General features: G+C 37.0%; 2 protein-coding genes across 10 annotated transcripts in view; one reads left to right on the forward strand and one right to left on the reverse strand.

The window, feature by feature from the left end:
• AP4S1 (adaptor related protein complex 4 subunit sigma 1) overlaps positions 1-7,248 on the forward strand; it is a 50,262-nt gene extending 43,014 nt beyond the window's left edge. For 3 of the 4 annotated variants that reach the window (XM_058738755.1, XM_058738754.1, XM_058738753.1), the window contains exon 6: positions 6,642-7,248. In XM_058738755.1, coding sequence (XP_058594738.1) covers positions 6,642-6,770 — 129 coding nt within the window. In that variant the 3' untranslated portion in view covers positions 6,771-7,248. Of the gene's footprint in view, positions 1-2,802 lie in introns of all 4 variants that reach the window. The other variant, XM_058738756.1, reaches the window with a different exon arrangement.
• Positions 7,249-8,736: 1,488 nt separating this feature from the next.
• The window catches only part of HECTD1 (HECT domain E3 ubiquitin protein ligase 1), a 98,604-nt gene continuing 82,645 nt past the window's right edge, over positions 8,737-24,695 (reverse strand). For 5 of the 6 annotated variants that reach the window (XM_058738736.1, XM_058738734.1, XM_058738733.1 and 2 more), the window contains 14 exons: positions 24,424-24,646; positions 23,268-23,322; positions 22,864-23,046; positions 22,270-22,477; positions 22,100-22,185; positions 21,753-21,880; positions 19,296-19,497; positions 17,715-17,852; positions 15,557-16,164; positions 14,526-14,604; positions 14,304-14,397; positions 13,448-13,598; positions 10,935-11,079; positions 8,737-10,822 (listed from right to left, as the gene is read on the reverse strand). In XM_058738736.1, the coding sequence (XP_058594719.1) occupies positions 10,685-10,822; positions 10,935-11,079; positions 13,448-13,598; positions 14,304-14,397; positions 14,526-14,604; positions 15,557-16,164; positions 17,715-17,852; positions 19,296-19,497; positions 21,753-21,880; positions 22,100-22,185; positions 22,270-22,477; positions 22,864-23,046; positions 23,268-23,322; positions 24,424-24,646 (2,438 nt within the window). In that variant the 3' untranslated portion in view covers positions 8,737-10,684. The remainder of the gene's footprint in view (positions 10,823-10,934; positions 11,080-13,447; positions 13,599-14,303; positions 14,398-14,525; positions 14,605-15,556; positions 16,165-17,714; positions 17,853-19,295; positions 19,498-21,752; positions 21,881-22,099; positions 22,186-22,269; positions 22,478-22,863; positions 23,047-23,267; positions 23,323-24,423; positions 24,647-24,695) is intronic. The other variant, XM_058738735.1, reaches the window with a different exon arrangement.

Below are 24,695 nucleotides of genomic sequence, written 5' to 3' on the forward strand. Positions count from 1 at the left end.
CTTTAGTCTGCCTCATACATAGTTGTTTTTTTTTTTTTAACTGTCATGGGTCCAGGGAAGACCGCTACATACCAGTTTCATAACAGTAAGACAAGGGAGCCTGTTGGAGATGCAGCCTCAGTTTCCTGCCCCCTTCTCTGTGCAGGACCATAGGTGTTCTTTATCACCACCCTGGTAGCCTGTAACTAGGAAGCTGCTGAAGCAGCTAGCATTGTTTAGGTCTGCTCTGCCAGGAAAGCTTCCTCAGGCCTTGAAAAGCTGAAAACAAGCAACTTATAATCACTGCAGCCTGGAGCTAGTTCTCCCAACACTCAGAACACCCATCTTTGTGCTTGCTTGGGCTTAAGAAAGCTTTCCTCGTCCGCCCACAGGAAACAGACATGTTTTAAGGCTTGGCTTTGGTGCAGCACCCGGAGGATGGAAGTCAAAACCTCACGGAATTCCCAAGAAGCCTTTTACTTGCAAGCTTTTCCTCCAGAAGCTTTATCACCCTGAAGCACCTTAAGAATGGGGCAGCTTTCCAGAAACCACCTGTTTAGACTTTGAGAAATAAAATGCACCATTTGTATACAAGCCCTAGAATGCGCCTGTTCTAGTAGGACTAACATCACAGAACATGACAGATCATATTTTAAAAAATGACCTAAGCACAAGAAATCAGGACAGAAATTCCGGCTTCTTGAAAACCCTTCCACTAAATGGAAACTGTGTGTTGCATTTAGTGTCAAGAGGGGCAGACTCTTGGGACCAAGCATGTCAGTGACATAAATCATTCACGTGCAGTGCAGAAGTTCCTATACACTCTTCGCGATCTACTCCACCTGCTGGGTTGAAATGTTGGCCAGAGGATTCCTGAGGCCCTGCTTCTTTAGGGAAAGTTTGCCCTATCACTCTAGTAGACTTATTTAAGACTTCCCATTCTGTGAATGAAGATGGTTTTTAGGAATCAACTAATGAGCTTCTCCAGATGTGTTCAGCTATGTAGCCCCAGGTTTGCTGAATTCTCCAGACAAGTGATAATTCAAAGGAGCTGTCTCCACCTGCTTTGGTAAATAGGGAATGGCACCAGTGAACAGTGCTGTGTGGGAGATGCCCAACTCCTCCTCAGTTCAGTGCATACTTACGGTATGTGTCAATGTACAGAAAACCTTAACAGCCTTTTTGGTATTTGGTGCCTTTAAAGAGGCTTAAAGACCTTGGTTTATTTGGGCTAGAGTAGAATCCAGGAGGGCTATCTTTAGACTTCAACAACTAGTGTCCCTTTCCTGGGTCCTGTGCTTTAGAGGGCAATACTCTGGCTCTCCTTCAGGAACATCTCTCTCTCCATGGGGTGAGGATGCTTATCCAGAGCCTGCAGGTACCCAGTCCACTTCTTGACCACCCTTCAGCTACCTTGGTCCCCAAAACTCACTGGGTACCATATACCTGAGCTTGCTGCTAGCAGGACTGGTATAGACCTCTCCCCAACCCTTACCCCAGGACTGGCGGGGGGTGGGGGGGGGGCAGGAATGACAGACAACCTAGGATAGTAGCTGGGGAACAGGTTGGAATCCCTATTTATATTGCAGTGCCACCTATACCATAAATATAGGGCAGGCCTAGAATGCAGAATGTTTTTCTTGATTCAAAAATATCTTTTAAATAAATCTTTATTTTCTAAGTCCTTAAAACCCAAAAGCCTGAGCAGTTCTAGAACCTTAAATCTCACGTGGGTGATGTGAAAGTACCTCTTTATCGCAGTTGAGGGTGGAGGAGAAGGAAGGGCTTCCCTGCATCCTGCTTGCACTCTCTGTGACTCAGCTAATTTTCTACCATGGTGCTCCCTGGAGGAAGGAAGGCACCCAGGCAGCACTAATCAGCACCACCAAGATTTGCAGTCAGGCCCTGATTAGGGCCCAGAGCCCACTGTGGGGCATCAACCTCTTGTTCCTTCGTTACTATCCTAAAATTACAAACACCTTTAGAGGTCCAGAAACCAGAATAGGGCTTCTCTGATTAGGAGATAATTTCAAACTGATTTAATGAGAAATCACAAAAGCATTGTTCAACTAGGGGCTTTGGAAATGCTGGTAAGAAGAACAAAGTTCTCCAGGGAATCCCTCCAACACCACAGTGGTAGCTTCTAAATAAACTGAAATTGCCTCCATGTTCTGTCAGAAAGTCACAATAATAAATTAAGTCATTACCAAAAGATTTCTTTTGAGGTATTATGGAGTATGTGATTACATCAGGAATGGCTTGATATTGTCAGATAGCTCCCCTCTTCCTGAAGGTTACATTTAGAGTCCTAGGATTTGATTACTTTGGAACTAGAAGAAAACTACATAATCATCAGGTTAAAACCTCATTTTTTAGATGAAAAGGCTGAAGCCCAGGGGGGTTCTGTGACATGTCCCAAAACATAGGGCTACTTTGGGACACAGCTGGTACCAGTCTCTGGGTTTCCAGGGACCTTGACTCCATGGCTATAAAATTAGAAGATTAAATTTGACTATATATATATATATATATATATATATATAATTTTTTTTTTTTTTTTTTTTACAAAATTTGTTATCATCTGGAGATTGTGGTAATTTAAGACTTAACAAGGCATTTATATAGTTCCTGTCACCATGCTATCTTGGTGTTGTCAAAGTTTTTCCTGATGTAGGAAAGAAGTTTTGGGGAAACCCTAGTTTTCGGTTGGAGGAGTCGGACATGATGAGGGTATCTGCCGGTCTTCGGTCTTCGTAAGAGCGTGCTCTCCAGGAGTGGCGTTCACAGAGTAATTTCTAAACATCTTTTTTTTTTCTTTTTAAGGTATGTAAATTGAAAGCAGGGCTGCAAGGGGTGAGAACTGGCCCTTGGGCTCAGGGAGTATGTCTTTGGGAAGGGGAGGCCCTGAGGGGCAAGGGAGCCAAAACCTTGTCAGCACGAGAGCTGCAGTCAGTGCTGTCATGAGTGAAGAGTCTCAGAATGATGAACAGTCCCCAAGGGAGTCAGCCATTTACCTGGGAGAGGGATGTGAAGGTTCCAGATTAAACAGGTCTGCACTCCGCACTTCTCCGACTCTCACTGGCCTCTCACTGGCCTTCACCGTCTCCTTATTTTCTCTAAGTGCGTTCTCTGCGTCCTTCGATGCCATATCCATCCGCCACTAACCTGCCCAAGTCTGCCTGCCTGCCTTCCGCCCACTCCTTTTGTTCCACGCTTGCGGCTTCCAGCTGTTTGACTCAGAAATAGGGACAGCGGGTTATGAGGGGCAACAGTATTAGGGGAAAAAACAAGAGAAATGGACAGGCTCATTTGACCCAATGCTGACTTTCATATTTGTGTGATTTTACATAAATCTATATAAATTTTAAAAAAACTACACCTGGATGTCTTGTTGCTCTCAGAATATGAATGGGTCTTTAAGGAAAAACGTATTGAAAACAAACAAAACAAAACAGATAAATTCCTTTTCAGCGGCCTAATTCACAGGAGGCAATACTAAGCCTAAAAGTGAGCAGCAGACTATATTACCAGTAGAGTATATCCCGGACTGTGCAGTGTCGTGAGTCTTCTATAGAATAATATTTGAATTTTTGTAGAAAATGTGAACACAAGGCCCTTCACAGTTTACCTAATTTCATGGGAGACTGAATTAAAATATAAACAGGAAAGCAAGTTTTTTCTCCACCCCACTTAGTTTTTCAACAACTTTGTTAGCTAGGATCTTAAAAAGAAAGAAAGAAAGAGAAACCAAGGAAGACGACAAGGGATCTAAGACCAAAATCTAGAATTATACATTTTAGTTTCTAGGCTGAGTTCTGCCTTAGAATTGCCTTTCAAGTCCCATTTGAATGTATGCTGCTCAGTTTTCTCTTATTAAAGGATAAATAGACCACTACAGTGGTGTTAAATTACCATACTGAAAAAGTGATTTATGATTCAGAGACCAAAATTCCAATGTGGGAACCAGAAACATTTTAATTAGAAAATTGGTTTCAGGTGGCACTAATATTACTGGGGTCCTAAGATGTTCCACTTCAATCCACATTACACATAGAAATTCAGCAAGGCTTTTGGGTCTCAGGATTGGAAAAAGTGGGGCTTTCTGAATCTGCTCTTTAGGAGGCTGGCCGTAGTTCACATCAGCTCCAACCACAGGGTGTCCACAAGGGGAAACCAAGTGCCTTATGGATCTTTAAGTCCGTCAAGTTCAGTATAACCCGCAACTAGGACCCTCTTGAAAAAGTCCCTTCTCAGCTCACCACAGTAATAGACCAACAGCCTGGGCCTTTCTCGCTTCATCCTCTTTGAGATGTCAGGGTTGAAGCATATTTGCCTATGTTTATTGCCACAGGGCTTTGCATTATAGGGCTTTTTTTTGGTCCCTGCTCACCTGACATGTAGCTCAAATGCCATTATTCTTGGCTTCACCAGTGTGTACAAGTTGCTTATAAACCAAATCAAGATGTAAACAACAGCTGGATTCTTATTTTAAAGGAGTCACATGATTCCAGGTGGAAATCTGCTTTCAGGGTTTTGCCTCACACTGGATTTGGTCTGTGTTTTCCCTATATGGTGCCAGAAAGCTACATGGTTATTAAGGGTTTGAACCAGATACTCAGACAGGCAGTCACATGCCCACGGTACAGGGTGATCTCACTGAACAACTCATGTTTCTAGGATGTTGGGAAATTCAGACTTGTTGAAAGACTTTGTCTTTACAATGTGAGGATGTCAGTGGTTGATATGATTCAGCAGCAATTCTAATCTGAATTTCAAAACAAGTGGCTTCTTGCTCAAGGGGACATCTGAATTTTAGATCATCTACTTACCAAAGTCTTCAGCTTGATCCCTAAACTAACTCAAATAGACAGATTAAAATTAGATCTCCTCTCTCCAAGAAAATCATCTTGGATGAGTTCACATATTCAATGCACCAAGGCTTTCATTGCCCTTAATGAAAACAAAAGGGGGATTCTGCAGGCCATTTTTCATGCAGCCCCCTGTGCTCCCCAACTCCACTTTGTACTGAGCTGACATTCCCACTTTGGCTTCTAAGTTCTGGCTTCTGGGTCTGATGGAGTCAAGGGCCTAATATTCCAGTCCCAATTTGGTCGTGGACAAAGCAATCATCATCTATATAATTGCAAGACATTATTAATAGGTATATCAGAGTAAAGCTTTTTTCTTTTTTCTTTTTTTTTCTTTTCTGGGTCATTTAAGGACAGTTCCCATGGGTTCCTGAAAAACAGTTTATTCTGCTAGAGGACTATTTGCACAGAGCTTAATGAGATATTAGTGCAGAGCCTAATAGGAACTTAAAAGTCATTCACAGGGTTGTATCATTTTCTGTAGATGTACTTCACTAAACAAATACAATATAGATTTGAACATGTGAAATTATTGAGAAAAAAACCAGGTGGTAACAATTCACTTTACCAAGGTTCACTATTTAATTATGAACTTCCCTAGTGCATTTAAATCACTCATTTGTTGACTGAACAATGAACAATCTGAAACAATGTTTCAATCAGCTGTTTTTTTTTTTTTAAGAGACCAGGATCATGTTCTTTAAAGACATGGATTAATAAGCTATTAAAGTATAAAATTCAGAACCATTCAACTATTGTCATCATCTTATTGTAGTTCCCATTCTCCTTTCACAAAAGTTCTCTGAAGGGGCTACTGGGAGAAGAATTTGGCTCCTTCCAATTAGCTAGACATTGTAGTCTAACAACATTTTCGTCTTCCCCCATGTGCTATACTGACTTTCCACTAAGAACATCAGTGGAAGTGGCTCCATATTTCTCAAATGAGTATTTTTAGAACTGTTCATTTATGCAAGATAGTCTCATGAATTTCAGAATTTTTATCTACTTGGGAATTAAGTCAGCATTGACTTGCTTCCTTCATTCATATCTACTCTTGGTTATTTTTTTCTTCAGCGCGACAGAAAAGATAGCTTAAGACATAAGGTTTTGTAAAAGCATTTGGTTTTGGATGAAGTATTTAGGGCTGAGGGAGGCTATATACTCAGTAGCCTCAGGCCTCTCCTGAGAAGTGTAGAAGCAGAACCATCAAGCCAAAGCTGTGGACGTAAATTCCAGCTCCTGGCAATTACCAGCCATGTGACCTTGGACAATGGCTCTGAGCCTGTTTGCTCCATGCAAAATGAGGATAATGTGTAACATTTATACCATAGAGTTGTAGAGAAGACTGAAAAAATTATGTAAAACAACACAATGCCTGGAACATGAGTATTCCATAAATCGTGGCTGTTACTGTTGAGGTTATTATTGTCTGGGAAGACAATACTGTTCTTGTCCGGTCACCTTCTTGCCGATGTCACTTACTTTATTCTCTAGTTCATAGTAGATTCACTTTCCCTCTGGCTAAAAGGTATAGCTATTCCATTTCTGTGCACATAGGCCAATTAGCTTAACCAGGATGAAACTGGGTGTGCATGTGTACATTAAGGTAATCATTTCTAAAATAGACACCAATTTTAAATCTAATTTCATAAATTCTGTAAAATAAACAATACTTCATGCTTAGACTGATTTACATGGGAAAAATCATAGGCTAATCGTTATTATTTACTGTTACATGTTAATGTTAATAACATTTTTGTATCTCTAGAACTAATTTCCTTAATGTGAACTTAGATAATGTTTAATTTGGATAAAGTACACATTATTTTGGATGAGATGGTGTTGAATGGCTGCATTGTGGAAACGAATCGGGCAAGAATTCTTGCCCCTCTACTCATTCTTGATAAAATGTCAGAAAGCTGAATAATGGAAGTCTCTGCCAGACAACATCAACTTGTGGAAGTGAGAATACCGTGGAATACCTCTTTACATCTGTAGCCCAAAGTCTGCAAGACTGTATACTGCGAAATGGGGTACCCTTACAAAGACATTTTATATAGGTGTTTTCCACAGTTCCTAAGTGGAAAACAAACTGTATTTTAAAATATGGTGTACAAAGAAAATTTTTCTCTAAGAGACAAATTTTATTTTCTAACCATAAGTATTTTTTCCCCACTTGTTCAACTTTTGTTGGGTTCTGAGGGTATCTTTTTTGTTCTTTGCTTTCCTTTGTATATTTAATTCAGGATAGCAGCATGAGAAGAACATGAGACAACTATCAGCCAATGAAGTTCTAAACACAGAGCACTTCGAATGTTTTCTGAATGCTTTTTCTTTAAAATGTCTTAAGTCCAAACTTCACTGAATTGTGTACCTAATAAAAATCGAGAATTAAATTTGATTTGCCAGTTTCTAAAAGCCTAGTATCCACTTTATTGGCACTTGGTAATTGCAATGTCATCATGTAATTGATTCACTTATAATGTTACTACCAAAAACTGAGTGGTTATACATTAAAGGAGAGCCCTTACAACCATACTTTAGGCCATGCTGTAAATGGTTTGTCTTATTAGTAAACTTATTTGTAAATGAAGTTTACTTTAGTTCAAAGTCTAAAAACAGAATGCAAGAGAGTATCTCTGTTCAGGTTGGCATGATATGAAGCCTTCTCCCCCACTCCCTATCTTATTCCTTTGACTCCTTGACATGTCTGGAAGCAAAGAGAATTTAGTCACCATAGAAAACCAATGACCTGATCCTTCTCAACTTTTCTAGATGTTTTTGCTGCTCAGTAGAGCACACAGAACTGTCTTAGGTAGAAAACATGTTTATGTGCATATAGGGTAGAAAGGCAGATATAATGGAGGAAACAAATATAATCATGGTACTTTAAGATATTGTGCCATCCTATGGAATTCCAGGAGTTCTTTCATCTACAATACTATTCTCCAAAAGAAGACATAAATGGACATTCCAGCCACTGATGATTCATTCAGTACTGTTTTTGTGTATGTGTGTATGGGTTTAAGTCTTTGTTTCTAAAAATCTACTTAAAGTTTGCATCTATAAAGATCCAAGCAACCAGTCAATAATGGATTCTAAAAGCAAACCCGAGTTGGTTTAGACCCATTCAGAAAAGCAGAAGAAAGGCTTCTGACCTGCCAGAACAATGTGTATTGATCTGATACCTTTGCATTAAGTAGCCAAGGTCTGGGGAAAGCCCAGCCTAGATGAAAGTGCTTTGGAGGTCTTTCTAAGACATATTAGTTGGGAAACACTGTCCTAGTTGGTAGGCACTTAATCAGTAGCACATTCAGGTAACTGCTGAAACTGGTACACCAGAAGTAACTAGGGAGTGAACAAAATTAATTTTCAGGTCACACCAAAATAGCACTTGAATAACATCTTGGCACAGATTTCAGTACCTTTAGAGAATAACAATTAAAAAAAAAAATACTAGGTAGATACCACAGAAAAGAAAGCTGAAGAATCCGGTATACGTGGAGACTCTAGTAGATATCTCGTAACACTTGACTCATGCAAAGTCAACTGTAATGTGGCTATCTGTCCTTCTAGGCTGTGTCATCTTGCTTCAGGTTTATTGCTGAACCATGATGAACAGCTTTAAGTGATTTTCACACTCATGAAATTTATGTTTCAGATTGGTCAGCTGTACCTTGACTCCTAACATTTCATTTACTGAATATATAAGACTCATCAATTTTACAGGCTACAGCAATGTGCTATGCCAGGATTCAGCAAACCTTTTCTGCAAAGGGCTAGAGAGTAAATATTTTAGGCTTTGTGGGTCATGTGGTTTCTACAAAACCTCAGTTCTGCCATTGTAGTGTAAAAACAATCATAGATAATACATAAATGAACAAGCATGGCCGTGTTGCAGTAAGTTTATTTATGGACATTTGAAATTTGAATTTCATAAATTTGAAATTTCATTTGAATTTTGACTTTTAAAATTTGAATTTCAAAAATTTTTCACATCATAAAATATTATTCTTTTTTTGCTTTTTTTCAACCACCTAAAAATTTTAAAGCCATGCTTAGCTCATGGGCAATACAAAAGTAAGCAGCAGGCTATTGTTTGCTGACCCCTGTGCTAGATTATAGATTAGTCTTGGTAAAAGCTGGGTATTGACAGACATTTTACAGACTTAAATAAATGGCAATACTAAGCACATAAACTGGATTTTAACTCTATCACTAGAATAAAGTTTTAGTCATGTATCCATGACTTTATTGAGACCATCACCACGACTATTTTTTGGATTAAAGCATAGGTCATACATTTAAATATTGCTATTGTGTTTTATTTTAACTTTTATTCTCAGAACTGTGAAACTCACAATAAGATGAATTATTTAAATGCTGCCACTGATTACATAGTCACAACATTCTCATGCAGAGAATAAAAACAGTATTCAAATGATTGACTATAGTGGGACATATCTCTTCTAATGTAGAAAGGGAATGTATGTACCTTTTAAACAGGTAAATAATGGGCAATTCCAAAAAAAATGCTTTTCACTCCTAAAAAAGCCATCTGTCTAAATCAGTCCTACTGACGTTTCTTTCACCTAAGGGCAGAGATGTGATAAATCACAGAATTTGGAAAATGGAAACAGAAGCCATTCTTCAAAACCAGGAAATGGCCATATCCTGGTGGTTTCTTTTCACACCAACAACATTCAGAAATCATTCTTGAATCTTCAACTACACATCCCTGCAGATACAATGGTAAGTAGCAGATCTGGTGTTTAAAAAGTTAACACAAATAACTTGGCCATTCACAGCTGAAGAATACTTTAAGACAGAACACAACAGTTGGATCACAAGCATGTGAACATAGATTTCTCCTAGATTTCCAGTTTCAGTAAGTGTATTTACTATAGAAAAATACATTTCTTCATGTAGTAATTTCAAAAAACTATATCTCAGTGATTCAAAATAAAAACTATCTGGTTAAGTTCTTAGGTCTGACCGTTGCAGTGAAATAGTCACATGACACAGTTTTGTACGCTGCAAACATTTTAATGATTATTGTTGAGCATACATTTTGGAAATTTTTTACTTCAAACTGCAACAAGTTAAATAAATGTTTATAATATACAAAGAAAATACAACCAAAAGTAAAACTTGCTTTAAGTGTGCCTTGCATCTAGACCAGTGTTTTTTTCCCCCTTAATATATCTTTACCTTTGAGCTGCACAAACACACTTAAGAATTTGATCTTTATAGTATGGCATTTAGGAAATAAAAATATACTCCCACCTCAAAGAAATAAAAAGGTTGTGCATGATTATATGCCAAACAAAAGAGAGAACACTAGAATACTCTGATAGTGCAGGCATCATTAAAAAGGAAAAGAAAAAGCTTGAGATGCTCATTAACTATGTTTTAAGGAAGCAGGATTTTTGACCAAGTAGCTTAAAAGCCAGCAAAACGGGGATCAGTGACGGCAACTGTAGTGTATGAAGTATGAAACGACAAACTTTACACAAATACACTGTTAGAAATTTACCAGTGAACACTGAAGATCTGAGAAGCTGCTCTTTGGAACAGTCAAGTAGGACCACCTTTTTCCAGTCACTAAGCCCTTGTAGCAACACACAGTGTTCTGTGCTATATACTTGCTGGCTGGGTAGTTAAAGGATTTGTTTTGTCATTAGCAGCTAACCAACTTATTCCACGTGTTCTTAAAGCCTTAATGGTTGAAATAAAGGCAAGTGTCATTAGCGTAGAGGATCATATACTTCTCTGCACACAAACACAAGAGGCTTCACTAGTATTTTATAAGTCTCTGATGTCTCCCATTTCAAAGCTCAATTGAGATGAAAGCCTTTCTCCATGGTAGCAGCTAGCAGGCGCTCTCTCATGATCTCCTCCGAAGAATATTCCGGTAACTTTAGATAATGCACACATGTATTTACTGATGGATAGCTTGCATCAGTAGCATCGACCTACAAAAAGAAAAGTGAAAACACAGAAGACCAGGACTTTAAATTTTTATTTCTTTCAATCCTGAAGTAAGTAAATTCCATTTGGATTCCTCATTAGCTATAAAGTTTGTACCTTGCGAACAACTGTGAGCCTGGGATGCAGGTTAGCCAGTCCACCTGGGGGAAGAGTTGAGCAACCAGTGGTAAACTGCAGGAATGCTTTCCTTTCATCTGAAGACATGCCACACAAAACCCTCACGAATCTCAGGAAACCAGGGCTACAAGAAGAAAAATATAATTATACTCATGTGAGAGCTGACTTAAATGAAAAACACTACCACTACCTTGTAACAGCAATAACCCAAAAAACAATTATCAGTAGTATCTAGAGTACTAGAGACTCTTGACTCAGCATGAAATGAGCAGATATAAGCTACTTTAAAAATATCCTACAAAGACTGTCTTGTACTTATAAACAGTCAGAACCAAAACACTGATGGAGTACAGGGATCAAATATGCAACAAAGCCAGCAAATCAGAAAAGCGCAAGATGCACATGCATAATTCATCTAAATATGGCTAAAGGGGATCTGAAACAATCCATTTTTGTTAACGGTGAAATAAACTGCTTCTATATGCCACAACAGGCATGAATTTCACAATCATAATGTTAAAGAAGGGGGCACCTAGGTGGCTCAGCCAGTTAAGCGTTGGACTCTTGGTTTTGGCTCAGGTCATGGACTCATAGTTTGTGAGTTTGAGCCCCATGTCAGGCTCTGTACAGTCAGTGTGGACAGAGCCTGCTTGGGATTCTCTCTTCCCCTCCCTCTCTCAAATAAATTTTTTAAAAATTTTAAAAACTTAAAAAAAAAGTTGACTTAGGAAAAAAAATGCTATATAAACATTAGAGTTAAGTTTAAAGTAATTCATAATACAGCTGACCTTTGAACAACACAGGTTTGAACTGCTCAGGTCCACTTGTACATGTAAGTTTTTTCAATAAATACAATATAGTACCGCAAATATATTTTCCCTTCTTCATGACTTTCTTTTTCATTATTATTATTATTTGAGTGTAGCTGACACAATGTTATATTAGTTTCAAATGTACAACATAGTGATTTGGTAAATTTATACATTATGCTATTCCATCACAAGTGTAGGTTCTCATAATTTTCTTAACATTCTTTTTTTTCTCCAGCTTACTTCACACAAAATATGTTCATGTTATTGGTAAAGCTTCTGGTAAGAGCAGGCTATTAGTAGTTAAGTTCTGGGGAGTCAAAAATTATATACGAATTTTCAACTGTGCTCCTAAACCCTGCATTGTAAAGGGGTCAACTGTATTCTCTCATTTTAGTTAATTCGGAAACTTTTTTTTTTTTAGTTTATTTATTTATTTATTATTTTTTATGTGCATTTACTTTTGAGAGAGAGACAGAGAGAGACAGAGGTGTGAGTAGGGGAGGGGCAGAGAGAGAGGAAGACATAGAATCCGAAGCAGGCTCCAGGCTCCTAGCTGTCAGCACAGAGCCCAACTCAGGGCTCGAACTCACAGACTGCAAGATCATGACCTGAACTGAAGTTGGATGCTTAACCGACTGAGCCACCCAGGCGCCCCATGTTTATTCATTTTGAGAGAGAGACAGAGACGGTGTGAGAGGGGGAGGTGGCAGAGAGAGAGGGAGACAAAGAATAACAAGCAGGCTCTGTGCTATTAGCACAGAGCCTGACATGGGGCTCGAACTCACAAAACTGTGAGATCCATACCCTGAGACGAAACCAAGAGTCAGATGCTTAACTGACTGAGCCACCCAGGTGCCCCTGGAAACTTTTAAAAAGAAAAGGTAATATACAGCCTGTAGTCTTAAAAAAAAAAAAAAAAAAAAAAAAAAAAAATCTAATAATCAGTGGTATGAAAGAAAAAACAACAACTCAAGAACTGTTTCAGACTAAAGACCTATCCCTCCAAAAGTTCCTATCACAACCAAATGCTATTTCCTGATAAGAGACAGTGGTGATGAGGGGAGTGCTTTAAGGACATTACTGGAGTAATCAACAAACCTGGACTATGGACTACAGGTTAGCTAACAATATGAATTTGCTAGCTAATGTGGATAAATGGGAGAATATCCGTATTTTCAGAAAACGTACACGCAAGTATTACAGAGTAAAAGGGCACGACATAAGCAACATATTCTCAAATGGTTCAGAAAAAAACAGTATACATACACATATAACACGTGTAGGTATATATATAAATATGTGTGCTTATGCATAAATAATATAAAGCAAATTTTAAGTACAGTTGAATCTGGGCAAAGGCTATTTGGAAATTCTTTTAACTTTTTTTTACAAGGCTCAAATTTAAAAACAATAAAGGTTAGTATAAAAACAATGAAGCCTAAAGGTTTACAATTCACCCAATTCTTAAAAGAGCGAACAATTAAAATGGAATCTTAACACGAACAAAGACTCAATTTTCTTTTTGTATAAACTCAGCCTTATCAATGGATATGAAGACTTAACTGCTTTCTCACTTATTTTATGAATGTAATTCACTGAGTCATAGTTCTTTAGAGAATCTGTCATTTGATTTTGAGACATAAACTATTTTACTGACCTTAGAAAATAAGCAACACTTACCTGTCACGTGTATAACCCAACTTAGGTTCAGTATAATTAATAATATCCTCTGCTGCCCAGGATGGTGACTGGTTTCCACAAAGAATCATCTGGACTTCTTCATGGCTGAAGGAACTTAATTTCTCCATTGGAAAAACTTTATTAAACCCATCTACATTATACATAGCAAAAAATCAAAAACAATAAAACATGTAATTCAATTTCTAAGTTATAATTCCAAAATGAAAAATTTCAAATCAAAATACCTAATAACAACAGAATGGAATATGAATAAGATATTAATAAATTTTTTAAAAAACAAATATAAATTAAAATAGCTTGAAATCAAAGCTATGCTAAGGTTTTAAGTACAGAAATTTCCCTTAATACTGCAAATGTGAACCGAGATACTCGCTCAGTCACTGTGGTCAGTAGCCAAATTTTAGTAATTTCTTAACCAACTCTTTGCATCATACGAGCTAGGTGAATCTATATTCTTTTTCAGAACTAGTAAGTGACAAACAGTCTAATATATTGTGCTTCAATTTTCTCCTGAAGAACTTAGGTTCTAACATGGTTTAAGTCATCCTGATCATGCAACGTGGAAAGTACGCAAACTTATGTTCACGTACAAATGAAGAAATGGAGGCCAAAAGTGGGTCCCCCATTACTTAGGAGGAACAAGCTGAGGGTATGCCACAGCTTGAGAAACATTCCAACCTGTTCTGGGTAATCTGCAGGACCTAACTATCTGGAAGTCAAAAAACCACAGGGCAAATCTAGACACTACCAGCAATTCTTGACAAGGTAAGTGCCTGAATTTCAACTGTCTCCAAGTAAAAGGAGAGGTATTAAGCTCAAGAGCCCTAAAAATTACCTCTAAAGGCTTCCATCTGTTTCTGAATACCCGTATGCATACAAAAGTCAAACATCAAATCCACATATTCTTCTGCATTATCCATTGTTATCATCTGCAAAGGAAAATTTGCCAACATTATTGTTAATATCCAGGGATGTTTTCAGTAGCTCCTACTACAACTGGCCTCATCTAGAGGATGTTTCTGAACTTAACAACTGTTATCAAAAGCAAAATTTTTACCTCATCTTCCCCACTTGGCTTGAGATCCACAGCTGTAAAACCATATATTCTTGAGGAAGGGCAAAACTGGAAATTTAAACTAGGAAGACGAAAAGTATTAGATTAACATTCAACTACCATTGGTGTTTAATTTTTAAAACACTGCTGACCAAACCATGATCCCCCCCACTCCTCTGGCTTAGATGTTAAGCATGAGGCCTTTTGAATGCAAAAACCCCATCCACAAAAACTAGTAGGCCAATCATCACCAAACCTGGCTTTGCAAAGACTGCATGAAACCACCACCTTTCCAGATTTCATTTCCCTTTATGGCACAAAATTAATAAAGGGTTTTTGCAACAAATTAGGACAGCAACATCTTTACTTTTTTTTCCGAGAAGAAACTATTGCTTCACTAATGTTATTCATGCTCTGTCCCTACCCTCAAATAAGACCTTGAATATATAATAATTTATCAAACAAAACTTCTCAACATTATCAAGAAAGGAAGAAAGAGAGAAAAAGAAAAAAAGAAAAAGAAAAAGAAAAGAGAAAAAGGAAAGACAGACAGACTTGCAGTCAACCCAAAATCACAGAAAACATACCAAGGGTATAATACCTCATGTATAGAAATCAAAAGAATTTTATCAAAAGATCTGTAGCATCGGAGTCAGTTAGTACAGCCATTGGGCATAAGGCCTACACATAAAGCAAACTATTTGAGCTTTGCCAAGTACACTATATATATTAATTAGCTATGATTTCTCCAAGTATCTTTGACTTTGGACTTTCATACAATATATATACATTAATCACATCTGATAAATCAGATAACCTTCCAGAGATTTGACGATTAATAAACTATATTCTGATATTCTGAATATTGTCTCTATAATATGAACTCTTTAAAATTCAAATCAATAATATTTCCTACAGCATGTTATTGTTCTTAACCGACTATTTACTCATACATTGCAATTAGTGGGGACAAAGAAATAAAAGCTTTAAAATCTATTCATCCATTAGGTTGAAGAATGTATATATAAACTTACCCTAAATCCTCTATGCTAAGTGGAGGACCAGACCCTGATGGATTCTTTAGCACTAGTTCCTGTAATTTCGTGTTCTTCTCATCTTCAGAAAGACCTTTGTTGCTTAAAATCTGACGCCTCTTGACAGCAAGGTCTTTAATTTCTTTTAAAAATCGGGCTCGGTGTGGGTTTACTAGTTCAAAGTCTTCCCAAGTTAAAATTCCATTAAACCAAGCTGGGGGTTTTGGTTTGGGGGGATCTAGAATAAACTCTGATTTTGAATCCTCTTCAAAGCTTCCTACAGAGAGTGAATCATGGCCTTCTTCTGTAGAAGCTTCAGACTGACTTTCAGTACAGTGTAAGTCTCTATCACCTCGTGACTCATAAATTAATTTACTCATATTGCTTTTAATGTCACCCATACACATAAGTTTAAAGAAAGGCTTAGAAATAGGTAAGTCCACAAGTCTATTGTCTTGAATGCATTTGGCCAAGAAAATCCCAAGGAAATGAAAGAGTTTTGTGATCCTTTCAAGCTCATCACTATCTTGTGGAAATGGTGCCGTGAACAGCCCACATGATCTCTGCACATAGTATCCGGGAGGTTTCAATCCACCTCCAAGATCAACCTAATTTTTTAGAGGGAGAAATAAAAATAAAATTAAACAAAAGATGCATAAGTATTAAACATCTTCATCAATTTAGCTATCTTAAAGTATTTATATATACTTTTTATTAGGTTTTGGTGACTAAATTTTCTTCTTTAAAACCATTTTAATAATATCAAGATTAATCAATAATGGGGGCCCCCGGGTGGCTCAGTCAGTTAAGCATCCAACTCTTGATCTCAGCTCAGGTCAAGAGTTAAGCATCCAACTCTCGATCTCACAGTTCAAGAGTTTGAGCCCCACGTTGGGTTCTGTGCTGTTAGCATGGAGCCTGCTTGGGATTCTTTCTCTCCCTCTCTTTCTACCCTTTTCCTGGTTGTGCTCTCTTTACATTAAAAAAAAAAAAAAAAAAGGCAAAGGAATTGAAGGCAAAAATGAACTAGTGGGACCTCATCAAGATAAGAAGCTTCTGCACTGCAAAGGAAACAATCAACAAAACTAAAAGGCAACCAATGGAATGGGAAAAGATATTTGCAAATGACATATCAGACAAAGGGCTAGTGTCCAAAATCTATAAAGAACTCACCAAACTCCACACCCAAAAAGCAAATAATCCAGTGAAGAAATGGGCAGAAAACATAAATAGACACTTCTCTAAAGAAGACATCCAGATGGCCAACAGGCACAAAGAAAGATGCTCAACATCACTCCTCATCAGGGAAATACAAATCAAAACCACACTGAGATATCACCTCATGCCAGTCAAAGTGGCTAAAATGAACAAATCAGGAGACTATAGATACTGGTGAGGATGTGGAGAAACGGGAACCCTCTTGCACTGTTGGTGGGAATGCAAACTGGTGCAGCCACTCTGGAAAACAGTGCGGAGGTTCCTCAAAAAATTAAAAATAGGTCTACCCTATGACCCAGCAATAGCACTGCTAGGAATTTACACAAGGGATATAAGGATACTGATGCATAGGGGCACTTATAAACCCCAATGTTTATAGCAGGACTTTCAACAATAGCCAAATTATGGAAAGAGCCTAAATGTCCTTCAACTAATGAATGGATAAAGAAATTGTGGTTTATATACACATGGAATACTACATGGCAATGAGAAAGAATGGAATATGGCCTTTTGTAGCAACGTGGATGGAACTGGAGAGTGTTATGCTAAGTGAAATAAGTCACACAGAGAAAGACAGATATCATATGTTTTCACTCTTATGTGGATGCTGAGAAACTTAACAGAAGACCATGGGGGAGGGAAAGGAAAAAAAAGTCAGAGAGGGAGACAGCCAAACCATAAGAGACTCTTAAAAACTGAGAATAAACTCAGGGTTGATGGGGGGTGGGAGGGAGGGGAGGGTGGGTGATGGGCAATGAGGAGGGCACCTATTGGGATGAGCACTGGGTGTTGTATGGAAACCAATTTTACAATAAATTTCATATTAAAAAAAAAGATCAATAATAAAAAAGTTAGGAAACCTGGCTTAAATTCTGAAAGCATAATTTTTAATACTTTCTAAAAGCAGAATCACAATCACAAAATGGAAAATAAATCTTACATGACGAGATTCATCATCTGGAAAGTTATCATCACAAAGCCACGCTCCCAAATCAGTTCTCTGGAATTCTGCTGCCACCAAAGCATAAAATTCTAATGTAGGGCCCAAGCCAGTTCCTTCTTCTCCTAAAAATTCAACCTAAAATATGAACAAATTGTGGGGGAAAAGTGAGCTTAAAGAAATGTTTTAAAATTATCCCATTCTTACCAAATAATACATTTTTTTAATAGCAGAATATTATAACAACACAGAAGTTTTATTCTAGTTTTTCTAAAAAGTATATTTATTGTACACTATTACACATTTAAACACCATGGTGAACATTGTTCACAAAGTGATCTCTCACACCAACTTTACAAAATAGATTTTCATCCCTTTTGTTACACCAAAGGAAACCAAAGTTTAGATAAAAAGGTTAAATTATTTGCTTGAGGAAATGATGGCACACAGATTTGTCTGTGTGCCTATATGACACCAAAACCTAAACTCTTCCTCTATTCCTGACTTGAGGAAATTACTTCCAAGGTTTTTGTGTCCATACTCTACATATTCCCCAATTATGTGAGAGGCAGCTTACAAAAACATACAGTGCATGGTAAAAAAATAAAATAATTAAGGATTTTCTACTTAGAGGAATATATGGGTAGGAAGAATAAGATGAAAGCAAATAGAGTTTAAAGTGAAAGCCATAAGTCTCATATACTTTCTAAAGATACAGCGTATCTGTCATGATCAGTCTCTGATCCAAAAGATAAACTAAGCAGCTGGTTCATATTTGTGACAGAACAGAGATTTCTTTCATTGTCCCTCATAGAAGAAAGAATAAGCATATAGGATATGCTCGACAATGCCTACGATAACATCTCTACAGAAAATACATCATGTTTTATACTGCCATTTATTATAACAGCTCTGAATACAGACCCATGATATAATGCCAAGCACAGTTTAATATAAAACCGTATGCTCCAAAAAAATGTGTGTATCTAATAGCATAGCTTAATGTACAGGTAAAACTGAGAACATCAAAAAAAATTTTTTTATCTTTATTTATTTTGTGAGAGAGAGAGACAGACAGAGCATGAGCAGGGGAGGGACAGAGAGAGAGGGAGACAGAGAATCTGAAGCAGGTTCCAGGCTCTGAGCTGTCGACACAGAGCCTGATGTGGCACTTGAACTCACAGACCGCGAGATGATGACCTGAGCCAAAGTCCAACGCTTAACTGACTGAACCACCCAGGCGCCCCAAAATTGAGACTATCAAAAAAATCCTTAGTGAGTGCTATTATTCAGTTCAGGCTTCATTAAGAAATGAGAAGTATCCTTCAAAAAGACCAAGCATTCGCCTACCCCAAGAGGGAAGATACTCTTTGCTACTCATCAAATCAAAAGATCCTAACCTTTAAGGAGGTGAGCTGACATCCTATTTCAAAAGATGTTCTATGAGAGGGAAAGGCCTTACACAGAGGGCAGAGAAATCCTTTCCCGTTTCTATCTAATGCAGTTTGCATGCTGTGGAACAAACAGGTTGGCTGGTTCTCTGTCATTCCTGCATACTAAAAGAAATTCTATGTGCAGTACCTCAAGAACTGATTTCCGATCTGCATGTATTTGCATGACATTCTCAGCCCATTCCATCAGAGATTCACCACGTGGAACTTTTACTCTTTCATGCTTGAGACGACCCACTCGAAACTCCCCAGGATCATCTCGCCTTACACTACTGGTGGTCCTTGTTCTTTCCACGGTGGCTTCACGTCGGTTTTGTAACCACACTATTGCTCTGAAATAGAAAAATACTTATGTAGCTGTAACGTTCAGTAATAGTTTGAATGTACTACTAAACCAGCAACATAATTCCAAGATAAGAATTTTAAGTTGTATTTTATTAGGTGAGAAAATACAGTAAACTTTTTTATTGTATCAATTATTATTTCCTCTCTGAGTTAAAACATATAAAGCTCTTTTATTATTTTCCTTAAACAAATTGAGGAAGTACTTGGGCCTGCATTTTTCCTCTTTACCTGAGTAATTAACAGATCAAAATAAAGCTCTCGTCCAAACCACACAGAACACATAAAAATACACACAAACTGGGGATTAAAGGAATAGCATAGGGAATATAGTCAACAGTACTGTAATAGCATTGTATGGTGGACAGATGGTTGCTACCCTGGTGAGCACAACATAATGTACAGAGTTGCTGAATCATGGTTGCACACCTTCAAGTAATGTAATATGGTGTGTCAACTTCAATTAAAAAAATAGACAAACTTATAATACACAAAAATACAAGCAAATGATTTCTTAACTATCAGAGAAACTATAAAATGGTTAAGCTGACTTAATTATTTATTACTGTGATACAAACTGAAAAATGCTACTGATTTTAAAGTGTTTTCTTTTGGGGATACCCAGCTAGCTCAGTTGGTAGAGTGTGCAACTCTTGATCTTGGGGTTGTTAAGTTCGAGCCCCATATTGGGTGTGGAGGTTACTTAAAGTAAAATCTTTAAAAAATAAAAAAATACTTTCTTTTGGACAATACAGAGCTAACCCACCCTAGAGGGTGGGAGAATCTTGAACTAGAAGGAAGAAAATGAAAGATTTGCTCTCATGTGTGCTACAATTTGTTGTTAATCTCAAGCCAATCAGCTATAAACTCTGAGAATCAGTTTCCTCATCTATAAAACAGAAACCATAACCAATGCCACTTATGACAACAGGGCTATGATCTCATATGTACAAATGATTTGTAAATAGTATAACTATCATTATACTGCTCCATTTTAAATTATAACTTTTCTACTTACATCTACTTCGAAAGTATTCTGGGTACTCAATCATTCAAAAAATATTACTGAATACCTCCAATGTGCTGTACATACTGCTTTAGGAACTCTAGCTAGATCAGTGAACAAAAACTGCCAGAAATTCCTGCCCTCATCAAACTTTCATCTAGTGGAAGCAGACAGAAAAAATAAGTATAAAATTATGTAGTATGTTTGAAGACTGTAAGAAAAAAATGATGGCCAGAAGGAAGGAACCTTTCCATGTTATGTATTCATAAGCATTTAATTTGGTATTCCTGAGATAATTTATGTAAACTACTTAATAAACTGTATTGTAAATGCTGATGGAAAACACAATACATCTGATCCTTGAGTAACATAGGCTTGAACTGCATGGGTCCACTTATACGTGGAATTTTTTTTTTTTTTTTAAATAAATAACAGGACTACATATTTTTCTTCCTTATGATTTGGGACCTGGTGGCTCAGTCGGTTAAGCGTCAGACTCCATGAATGAGATCATGGTTCTTGAGTTTGAGCCCAGCATTGGGCTCTGTGCTGACAGCTCAGAGCTTGGAACCTGCTTCAGATTCTGTCTCTCCCTCTCTCTCTGCCCCTTCCCCACTCACGTTCTGTCTCTCTCTCAAAAATAAATGTTAAGAAAATTTTTTTAATAAAAAATGAAACAAAACATATTATTTTCCCTAGCTTACTTGTTTCTAAGAATACAGTGTAGGTGTGCCCGGGTGGTTCAGGCACCCTGAGGTGACTCCTGATTTGAGTCAGGTCACGATCTCACAGTTGGTGAGATCAAGCCCTGTGTCGGGCTCTCTGCTGACAGCATACAGCCTGCTTGGGATTCTCTCTCTCAATCTCTCTCTCTCTCTGCCCCTATCCCTCTCGCTCACACTCCAAATAAACAGACAAATAAAGAAAACTTAAAATACATGTTAACTGTTTATGTCATCAGTAAGACTTCTGGTCAATAGGAGGAGAAGTCAAAAGTTATACTTTTTTAAATATGATTTTCAACAGTGCAGAGGGGTTGGCATTCCTAACCCCACATTGTTCAAAGGTCAACTGTAAGAGAGTACATATCTAACTGGAAACCAAAACGTGTTTCAATACTGATAACTCTTTATAAGAAAACAAGATAATATATTCCTTCCATCAGTCCTGACATAAAGTATACTTGCACATTTTGAGCTTATTTAACATTAAAAAAATATTAAAGGACACATTTCCTACCTTGACGCACCAAATGCTGTACATGTGAAATAAAGCTGTCTAGTTTCAAATGGTATTAGAAAAGGACACTTGCTGGTTAACTGTTCACACCAGTCTGGCAGAGCCCCACTTGCCAATGCCAAAGGTTCCTGTAAATTAACAAAAAAACAATGTCTTAAGCCAATTATTTACAAAGACAAAAAGGAGTTCTTAAAAGTAATTAACGAAGAAATTAATGCAGTGGACCATATGGTCTAAATCACTGAATCAGAGAAACAGTAGAGATGGTGGAAGGTAGAAAAGGAAGAAGAGAAGAGTACTTGAAAGTCCAAAAGTTACAGACTGAAGAGTTCGACTGAGTTTATTACCTCAATCTGCTGCAAAATTTTTGTTGTGATTTTTTTGCTAGTGAATTCATCTGGTGGAAAAGTAAACTGGGGCTGCTCATCACCTTCTGTAAAAGTAATAAAATTAATAGAAATTTAAACTGACTTCCTTTTTAAAATGCCATAGAAATGAAACAAGGATTCTTACGGACCTTCTTGGGATATTCTTGAATAAGGGTCACTTGCAACTATATAGAGAATACGCAGCAGCTGAAGGACATCTTCCACTCCACAAGAATTCTGACCATTACCGGCTTTGGCCTGAGGTTGTTCTTTCGTCAAATTAAGAATATCACTACTCTGAAGGGTAGAAATGGCCCCCTGGTTTAATCCAGACTTTGTTCCATGCTCACAAAAATCCTATAGAAAAAATTAGCAAACTAGCCATTAATCACATTTTCAAGAAAAGCAATATATCATACTATTAGTATTTGAAAATGCTGAAATTTTTCAAAGAATTGCCTTCTTTTTAAATAAAAACACTATTACCCAAATTGAAAATCAATGTGTTCTAAACCATTAGACCTCCCGAATAAACTATAACCACTGTAAGCTATAGTTAAAACCATGTACTTAGATCCAATATCACAAATTATATTTGAAATTTTAGTACTTGGCATATTAACAACATTAATTCAACCTCATTTTTTCAAACATGTCCCAATGAACCTTTTTCTTAAGAATCTTAAAAAGCTGCAAACAAAGCACAAAGCCATTCCCAATTGTGTTTTGAAGCCAATGTATACCTTATATGCAGCTATGAGCTGAGAACAATTTCTGTTTTTCCTAATACTTTTATTAGTGCCAGTTAATTTCCAGTGGCGCAGGAAAGCGGCGTCTGCATTCTTCTGCAGGTAGGTTATCAAGTCATTCTTTGGTAATTCATCAGTGCCAAGGTACTGTTCCACATGCTCTATAGACCAACAACCCTACAATAGGAAAAACCAAATGTTGGCCTTTCCTGATTAAAAGTCTATGCTATTTCACATGCATTACATAAGGTAGCTTTAAAATCATGCATTTAACCTCATCTAAAGAATTCCATGTTAGTAATTTTTTCCCCTCAAATGTTCAATTAAAAGTAGCAGCTTTTCTTTATTTTTCCCTTTTTTCACTAAGTAGCCAAGAAGACCCATTTAATATAACTTACCATTTTTCCATTTTCCTTCTCTTTGTCAGAATCCTTCATTTCTCTGTACATGATTCTAAATATGAAGATATTTTTCACATTAATTCATAAATCAAATGATTTGTGGTTATTTCCAATAAGGCTTCAATTCTTTAAAAGATATATGAATGATGTCATTCATTAGCCATATGTTTAAACATTAAACTCAGGGAGAATTTATGAAAATAAATGTGTCAAACAGGGGGGAAAGTAGCAGAAATCATGTTTCTGAAAAAGAACTACTATTTACAAATTTAGCAGAATTGCAAAGAACGCATACATCAAACCTAGAACTTTTAAAGGTATGAAGTAATACATTATGTCATGTTATAACTTTCATATACTGTTGTAAAAATAAAAAGAGATGAGAAATGGTTTGCTTCTGGGTCAAGATAGAAAAATAGGATAGGAATAACATGGACCAGGAGCACTTATATTCACACAGGCAGTGAAGATCAAATTTGAAACTTTAGTAAAAATTGAACAGGGTGGGGGAAATACCCGGACAGCCTTGTGTACTCTCTCAAAAGGATCTACATCACTTTATTAGACATTATATAAAATTATCAATGATGTTAACAAAACATCAGAAAAATAAGTTTACATAAGGATGATTGTTAAGTATTATTAAATTATATTAAACTATACTATTATATAAATAACTATTATAGGGAATACTGAACACCCAGACAATATTGAAAACACTTTATGTATATTAATTCATTGATTCCTCACAGCTACTCTCATTTTACAGATTAATAAAATGAGGCACCAAAATATTAAATGTGCCCAAGTTCATTATTCATTACTTGTTCAACGAATGAATGAACAAAGAGAGGTAGATTTAAACTTGCAAACCCCAAAACAAATAACAAATAGAAAATATTTAGTACTTCATACACAATCCCAAAGAGTTCAACAATTATTACATAAGATATTAGTCTAGTTTATTTCTAATTAAACCAGTTGAAACCTTAAACCATTCTACATCATGTGTCAGAAACACTCTTGTCTGCTGCTGTAAACCAAGAGAACAAGAACCATTTTGTTTCTACAGGAAAAAATACAGAACTATAATGCTTCTTGGCTCATGTACCAGGAAAATATTTACTTAAAACATTACGTTAAAATCTCTTACGTGTATGTTGGCTCCCAAATACGCCTAAGTTTATCTGATTTCACATTGCCGTTACAGGACAACTGAAGCAATTTTTGTACATAGTAAAAAATAGTTGATCTGAAATTAGTGAGTGGTAATTCAACTTCACGAGTTGTTCCAAGACCTGTTACTTTCAAAGTGAGGGCTAATCGAGGTGATGGAGTACATTCAACTTCTTCTAAGAGCTCTGAATGAGGTGTTCCTAAAAATGAGACATCAAAAAAATTACACTAAAACAAACAGTCCAGAAA

Source organism: Neofelis nebulosa, chromosome 7, assembly GCF_028018385.1.
Source record: "Neofelis nebulosa isolate mNeoNeb1 chromosome 7, mNeoNeb1.pri, whole genome shotgun sequence".
NCBI lineage: Eukaryota > Metazoa > Chordata > Mammalia > Carnivora > Felidae > Neofelis > Neofelis nebulosa.